The 8,309-nt window shown below is 41.9% G+C and overlaps 1 protein-coding gene across 3 annotated transcripts; it reads left to right on the top strand.

Moving 5' to 3' along the window:
* Positions 1-987: 987 nt before the first annotated feature.
* tent5c (terminal nucleotidyltransferase 5C) lies at positions 988-7,621 on the top strand. 3 transcript variants are annotated; one of them, XM_006808151.3, is made up of 3 exons: positions 1,005-1,072; positions 1,291-1,377; positions 2,325-7,621. In XM_006808151.3, exons 1-3 carry the CDS (start codon positions 1,041-1,043, stop codon positions 3,496-3,498), a joined length of 1,293 nt encoding a protein of 430 aa, XP_006808214.1. In that variant the 5' UTR covers positions 1,005-1,040; the 3' UTR covers positions 3,499-7,621. The 3 variants fall into 3 exon arrangements, with proteins under 3 accessions (XP_006808216.1, XP_006808215.1, XP_006808214.1); XM_006808153.2 differs by lacking the exon at positions 1,291-1,377 and having other exon boundaries at positions 988-1,052; XM_006808152.2 differs by lacking the exon at positions 1,291-1,377 and having other exon boundaries at positions 1,004-1,072.
* Positions 7,622-8,309: the final 688 nt, after the last annotated feature.

The raw sequence follows: 8,309 nt of genomic DNA, 5'->3' as shown, positions 1-8,309 counted from the left end.
TCAGATACAGGGGTATTTCCAGGATTATTAATTTATGAATTTATTGATTTAAGTGAAGAAGAAGAATAAGGCCGTGGGGTGTCCACAGGAACTCGGAATATCTAATGAGGAATAAATGGATTGTGAAAAACACATGGCACAATTTTCTTGTTTCAGTGGAGCCCTATGTCATCATAGAGGTGGTGTTACATGAAAAGTGACACTAAGAAGAGCTTAAAGATAGTTTTGTTTAAATGACTGTTTAGTGAAATTGATGAAATGAGTATTTAGGCCTTTTATTTAAGTAATAGAACAAGTGTTTTAAGCTCAAACAATACTTACAGCTGAAGGACATTTTAATTAGTTACACACTGATAGGTAGTTTTATAATATTAACAATAAAAAAAATAATAAGTCACTGGAGGCTTAAAGAGTATGGACTACAAAGTGCAATGATTGCACATAAAATACAGTGGAGTGGAAGTAGAAAGTTGTAAAAATAAAGTATAAGTACATTTACCTTGTACTTCAGCGACTACTTATCCATATTCTAGCTCATTCAATGGCTTTGAGAATAGCTGCATTCTTAGTACTTTAATCAAATGTCAGTGGTAATAATTACTATTTTTTAAACAAACAGTTAAGTACTAGCAATGCAATATTATGCACAGGATAAATATTTTGGGTCAGAATTACTGTGAACACACACACAAACACATAAATGCTAATAATTAACAGTAGCTATCGCTGATACATAGATGGTACTTTTAGCTTCCCTGTTTTAAATAAATATGTATCCAGAGTATATATGAATCTTTTTTGTTTTGAAGTAACACAAATTAGTAGATTTTATTATAACAGTCAAAATATCAGCAAATATCAGCAAAGTGAAATTAAATCAAATTATGAAATCTTTGCTTACCAACAGTTAAATGCTACTCTTAAACTAGACGCTCCTGGTTACTTGGCAACGCATAAACCTCATTGGCCAATCAGATACTTAGCAAAGGGCATTGATACAGTCTGACGCGACCATTCTAAGATTATGTGATCTGCAGACGATGAAAACTGAGGTTTGGAGTAAATATTTAAAGTTAGTATTTTATTTTAACTATCCTCGCTGTATTGCTCACATTGTACTTTCTAAGTGTAAACGGCACATTACATAGTCCGAGGAACTGTGTCGTGCCACGGCGGTGCATGTGTTTCGGAAAGGTCGTACTTCGGCTATATAAAAGAGGCGTGTCTTCAGTGGGTTTGGTGGTTCTAACGCTGTCTTTTAAACGGTGGCTGTGTCTTTCTCTCGGGCAGTGGATTATGTGGAGGCGTGTGCGTGACAGCAAACTTCACATCTCACATTTCGGGCTTTGAATGCTCACAGAACAGCCTTTTGGAAATGTATGTATCTTTTAAAACCCTCCTCGGTTTCTTACGCAAATCTGTGTTTTATTTTCGTAGTTGGGAAAAGTGGTGCGTTCGCTAAGTTTGAATTGCTAAATTTAAAGTTTGCTGTGCTGTAGCCACGATTCAAAAACGTGTCGCCGGTTGCGCTATTTTAATGTGAGACGTAGATACCTAAAAGTGTGTTGCTTGAGGCTATTCCAACTTTGCATAACCGCTGAATTCACAAAGGGTTTTATGGCCATATGGCTAAGTTAACCATAATACTATCTTGCTAGTGTAGTGATAAAGCATTCTTATCGTCAGTTTCAGAGCAGAGTTTGGTACGCGTTTTAAATGCTGTTAGCACTGAGCCTTATTTGCTGTACATAGAGTAAAACTTGATTTTGACCTCCGCACGGCTAAATTGACAAGTCAGCTGGAACAAATAACTGCTGTTTAAAATTTTGCCCAACGTGTGTCGCGGCGACTTTTGTCGTTCCACGTAGTGGGGAATAACTATTAGTAGTACTGGTTGTTTATTCGGAAGACCCCCAGCTTTACTGGACTTGAAGCTAGCTCGGTGTTTGTCTCTCAGCGATTCTGGAATAAAAGGCAGGCTTGCGCAGTGAGCTGTTCTAGAAACCTCATGGGCTCTGTCCTTTTACTGTGTGTAGCGTGCAGGTTGTCTCGTGCTCGCGTCCTCCTGTGCTCGTGCTGAACGCTCCTGTTGCTGCTCCTGTTTCACGGCAAGAAAATGGTTCTTGATTACATTTAACTGCCCCCCGCACCTCCTTTAGACACTCATTACTACAGCTAGACCAAATTTGGTAAAATTAAGAGAAAGTGATTTTGTTTCCTTTGAAGAATATTGGCTAATATTGTCACATGGTAGACTTTATTTGGTATGTGTCACACTTGAGGGCTGTCACTAACATTTTGTTTTTTCTGTCCTGCCTCCTTAGTCAATCTAAACTTTTTGAGAAGATGGATAACAAGGAGGAATCAAACAGTTGTCCCTTCAGCGTCTTGACTTGGGAGCAGGTGAGCCGGCTCAATGACGTTCTGACTGAGGTCGTGCCCGTTCATGGACGGGGGAACTTTCCTACTTTGGAGGTGCAGCTGAATGATATTGTGGCTCGGGTGCGCTCCCGCCTTGAGCTCAGCGGCATTAAGGTGAAGGACGTACGGCTTAATGGCTCCACAGCCAGCCACGTGCTGGTGCAAGATATTGGCTGGAGCTACAAGGACCTGGACGTCATCTTCAGGGTGGACTTGCCACACGAGGCTGAGTTCAAGCTCATCAAAGATGTTGTTCTCGGTACCCTGCTGGACTTTCTGCCTGAGGGTGTGAACAAAGAGAAAATTACACCGATGACCCTCAAAGAGGCCTACGTGCAGAAGCTAGTCAAAGTGAACACAGAGCAGGACCGCTGGAGCCTCATCTCCCTCTCCAACAATAATGGCCGTAACGTGGAGCTGAAGTTTGTGGACTCAATACGTCGGCAGTTTGAGTTCAGTGTGGACTCTTTTCAGATTGTGCTGGACTCCATGCTCTCCTTCTATGAGGTGGAGCAGGCACCCATGTCAGAGGCCTTTCACCCCACTGTTAGCGGGGAAAGCATGTATGGAGACTTCAACACTGCACTGAGCCACCTGCGAAACAAGCTCATTGCCACCAAGCGGCCTGAGGAGATCCGAGGCGGTGGCCTGCTGAAGTACTGCAACCTGCTGGTGAGGGACTTCCAGCCTGCCAGCGAGGAGGAATTCAAGGGCCTGGAGCGATATATGTGTTCACGCTTCTTCATTGACTTTCCTGACATAGGAGAGCAGCAGCGTAAGGTGGAATCCTACCTCCAGAGCCACTTTGTTGGCGAGGAGAAGAGCAAGTACGACTACCTCATGATTCTCCGGCGAGTGGTTAACGAGAGCACGGTGTGCCTCATGGGTCACGAGCGGCGGCAGACCCTCCACCTCATCTCGCTGATGGCCTTCAGAGTCCTGGCGGAGCAGAACGCGATCCCCGACGCGTCCTGCGTCACCTGCTATTACCAGCCAGCGCCTTATGTCCGGGACCACAACTTCAGCAACTACTATGTGGCCAACCAGAACATTCCAACATGGCTGCCGTGTAACTGACGAGACAAACGACTTGGGATGAGCAAGATGGCGTCGCTGCTGCTGCTTTTGAGAAGAGAAGGAATGAATTAAAAAAAAAAAATCCCATAAAAAAATGTTTGGCAATAAATAATTTGTTCCTCTCAAGGCACAATTATATTTAATTGGACGAGCGTTTTGCTTTTGTTTTCTCATTCCTTTACCGACAGAAGTGTCTAGGTCATTGAATAGAAAGTGATATTTTTAAGTGTTTCGATTTTGGGTTTTTTTGTTTTGTTTTTTTTTTTTCTCTCCTCATGTTTGGTTGTTTCACTGTTTATCAATCCCATTCTTAATGGAGTTGCATTTTGTGCCTTAACCTCCAGGTTTACCCCATCAGTAATTTAAGTATGGGCTGTGATTTGGAGAAAGGAAAGAGGAGCTAATGCCGTAGCCTTACATTTGGTTTTCATTTTTTTTTTAAAAAGAAAAAGGTTAGGGAAAAGTTGAAAAAAAAATGCATAAAATGTTGAAAAATAGTATTATTGTATTATTGGGGAAAGAGTAATAATGGGTGACTGCCAAAAAAAAGGGAGGGGGGGAAAGCTCATCACCGGTGTTAAAGTTTACTATGGAGGGGGAAAAGGTGGTACACTAATATCCTGTCAGAAATCAGCGGGAAGCGAGGAGTCGATTTGTTTTAATTCATTTTGACATGTAAATATTTCTGAGACATTTGTGCCAGCGGTGCCTGTGATTTGTAAATGATGCAAAAGAGAAAAAAAATAGAAGTATTTTTTTATTTTTCCACTGTGAATTTCAACATAGGATTGGCTCCCCTCCCTCCCCCCTTTACCTTGTTTCCTCAGCCTTGTACCTTTCAGTCGAGACTGGCTTCGAGTGGAACTCTCAGACAGCGTAGGCCTCAAATACATGACCTCACTACTTTCCCTGTCTTTTAAGTCCGAAAGCCTTGCCATTGACCTCCGCATGCCACGGCCCCTGGGTTATTGTGGGAGGCAAATGGACAGGACTGAGTCTGGTGGGGGGTTTAGAGAATGTGCTTGGCTGGGAGTCCCGGAGTGACAGGCTAGTTGTCTCTTCCCTTAAAAGGAGCAGCACATGGAGAGGCCCGAAGGGTTGTCCCTCACTGCTACTGCATGCTCGACAGCAGCCCTGAAATGGGAGCCACCTCTGACGCAGCTCGGTGCCTCTCCAATTACTCTTAGTCTATAATTATCATCCTTCTCTTTTTTTGTCCTGGGGTTAGCTACCTTTGAAGCAGGGAGCTGGAGCCTGGTTGTGTGATCTGCAGCAGCCCTACCACCTTACATATGTGGCAGTTGAATCACTTCCTGTCCTCCTCATCTGTTGCCTGATGGGACACGGAGCGTTTTGAACCCCTTTTGTGGTCATGGGGAGGGCAGACAACATGCCTGCTAGTGGGATACCATTCCCCCTTTCAGACCTGGAATTTCATCAGTGTGGAAGCTACGACCAAAACGGCAGCAGAGATGAAGTCGCCGCTCCAAACCTATGAATTTCTATTTGTAGCCAAGCCTAATATTAGCTGTTAATTTCTGAACACACTGATGACCTAAGCTGGGAGTATTTCTGGCCACCACTGCTCCTGTTGGTTTTCCTGACATCACAGCAGCCAAGTTTGAGAGGATTTCCTCATGAACTTGTTCCCCCAAATGCACTTAGTTTCTCAGAAGTTCGGCTCCCTGTATTGCTGCTGCTGCTGATCTCACTGTGGCTTGTGTTGGTGCGAGATAACCGCAGACTTCTTATCTGGTTGGCTCACAATGTCGGGGTTGATAGAACAATTGAGGGAGATCAGTTTGGTCTGGCTGCAGGTCACATTTGAGGGGCAGGTTGTGCTGTGTCAGCTTAGCTGCAGCGTGTTTTTGTTTTTTGTTTTTTAAACTTCTTTTAAGAACATGCTCTTGGACCAAAAGTCTGCTTTACAACCAGCAACTGCAGCACTCAAGTGCCTGTCACTCTGTGGAGAGTTGATCTTTTTAAAAGGTTTTTTTAATGGTGGTCATAAAGGGGGAAAGGTTAGCAAAAGTTTTCTTTCAGCCTGTGAAGCTTTGATATAAAACTGTCTGTATTAGATACAAGTTTATAAGGTGAATGCGCATATTTTTGGTTGAGGAGCAAAGTAATTTTGGTTTGACTTTAAAATTTGAGGGATTTTTTCCTATTAAGATCATTTTTCTTTAACATTAGTTTGTCCCAAACCTTATTATTTTCCCTTTTTTTTTTTTTTTTTTTTTTTTTTTTTCTTCATTCCCATGACAGCCACCTGAGCCCTCTTCATTTTAGTTTAGTTTTGTTTTGTTTTTGTTTGGTTTTTTTTGTTACAAGTTTGAGCCGTCACGTCGCTGTAGTTATGTTGACCTCTGTCTTGCCCAAATGCATTCTGTAATCTGACATTTTGAGATTTTTTTTATTTATATTTTTTTTCCCTTCCCCCAAACAGGTTGTATATTTACACCTTTCAACTGAATAATCTTCCCAGCATTTGCCTAGGACTGTATTCTCTAAAACAGCTGGGCTAATTCAGTTTGTCTGTTCCCCATCCGAAGCAAGAAATACTTAAAGTGCACTGATGAGCTGTACGGTGGCACAGTAGCTGGAGGTCACAGAGTAAAGACCCCCTCCCACACTGGTGGAACACTTTAAAGAGGCCTTGGTCAGTTGCTGTGAGAGCCGTGCTGGTCCTCAGGGACTGCATGTTTTTTGACGACTGTTTTGTCTCCTTCATATTTTGTTTTTCTTTTAAATTTCTGAGAGATCAAATTGGTTTAATCTGCCCTTGATCCTGAGCTCCCCCTCCTACCTCTCTTCATTTTTCATCTTTCCTTTGTTGTAATCCTGACTCTCCCTCTGCTCACCCTTACTACAGGCTCTTCCAAGATAAGGTGGAGGTAGGCTGCAGACTTCAGGTCGTTACACCCCAACAGCAGCTCTGCTTTTTATCTTTACACCCATTCGCTCCAAAATGTTATCGTTACTCAGAGGCTCTCCTAGGTTTGTGCCAAAGCTGTATTTTTAGTGGTGTTCTAACCCTGAGATGTCGTCTTTGAAAGCTCGGGGACAGAACTTTGACTCTGAGGCTAAAATCCTTTTTTCCTAGTGGATTATGGTCTTTGAAGTAATGATGAGGCTTGGAGTAACATGCAGAACCAGCTGCTGCTCACAGTTGGAGTTTGAAGCCTGCTGTGTGGTGAAAACCAGCCTGTTCTTAGGCTTTTTGTTGATGTCGCTCACCAACAGCCGTTAAGAGCGAGGTCAAAGAGACTGCGAGCAAATTTGCATTTTCCTAGAAAGTTGATAGCAGTCTGGAATACTAGTCCAGTGCCTTTTTTTTTTTTTTTTTTTTTTTTTCTCTCCCTCCGATCCTCCTTTGCCCCACCCTGCTTTCACATGTTTACGGTTATTGTGGCTTTCTCTGATGACTGTGCCCGAGCTTTTGCGGGGCTTGTCTAACCCTTTCCTTTACTGGGCTGACGTATGTCTGAACTCTCTGTGAATGGAAAGGGAATATTGTAGTTTGCATTTATTTTCTGCTGTAAACTTGCCAGTGTTTCTCTCACACCACCTTGAGTTGGCTCACATGTTTGGGCTGCTGTTAATTGGTACAGCATTTTTCTTTCCCCCCCCCCTTATGACACCTGTAGCTGTATCCTTTGCTAGAGGGGAGATGCAGATGAGATATTTAGTGGTTATGCTTGTATAAAGTGCAAGTCTTATGCCATAGGAATGTGATAGAAGCTGTCCTACAGTTTCTGTATGACGATGATTGATTTTGTTTGCAGCAGAAACAGATGTGTTTACGTTAACATGTGGAGGAGCGTGTGTTCGTTTGCGCGTGTGTGAAGTGATGCCTGTGGTAACACAAGTTGAATGGGGGGGAAAAAAAGAAGTGGGGAAGATATGAACTTTGTCGCACTATATATATATTTTTGGAAATAGTTAATGCAGAAGAGCTTTCTTGTCAGCTTCGTGATTGTGACTTTGATGGTTACAACCATTAAACTATTTCATTTTTTCAGCACTTTTACCTCACTTGAGTTTTTTTTTTCCTTTGAATGGAAATGTACATGTACATCAGGAAAATGTGTTTGAAGAAGAAATAATGAATAAAGAGTATTCAATGCAATATGTGCCTCATTTGTTTGTTGCTTGAAAGCTTGCATGTAAAACTGACAATGTTTTAGCATGACAGTCAAGTTATTTAGACTAAAGAAAATGGGAGTTTAGCAGAATTTTACTTAATGTGACTAAAATAAATTTTGGAAGCAAGACTAGAAGTGTGGAGAAATATGAGCTTGAGTTAATAACTTTGAACCGAGGCGGTCCTTTATTGTGAACCTGCTGTTGTGCTCTGTAAACTTTAAATTTCCTTTCTTTATACTGTAGCAATAAAGCATCACATCATGGGAGGATTATGGTCGAGTAAAATGACTCAGCAATACACATTATAGCAGCTAGAACAAATGTTCATGATGCTACGTTAGAGTTCACAGCAGGAATACCATAGAAAATATGACGGAGTTTCAAAATTTGACCTGAAACTGATATTTAAAGTGAAGTTTTAAGTACAAGCACAGTAAATGATCCTGAGTTTGTCATGTTACAGTAGAGATCATTACATGACCTAAATTTAAAAAAAAAAAAAAATGCAGAAAGTTGTTAAAAATTACAATTTCAAGTGATTCTGACATGGATAAAAGGATAAGCAGTACATAGGCTGTTCTCTTCAAATGACTTGAGCACATCTATACCTGTGGCGTGTTGCCAGCTTGTTCTGGTTGATTTTGTTCCTCTTTTAAGCCACCTGA

The sequence above is a fragment of the Neolamprologus brichardi genome, chromosome 16, assembly GCF_056152115.1.
Source record: "Neolamprologus brichardi isolate AB-2024 chromosome 16, ASM5615211v1, whole genome shotgun sequence".
NCBI classification, from domain to species: Eukaryota; Metazoa; Chordata; class Actinopteri; order Cichliformes; family Cichlidae; genus Neolamprologus; species Neolamprologus brichardi.
This window is presented reverse-complemented; position numbering and strand designations above follow the sequence as displayed.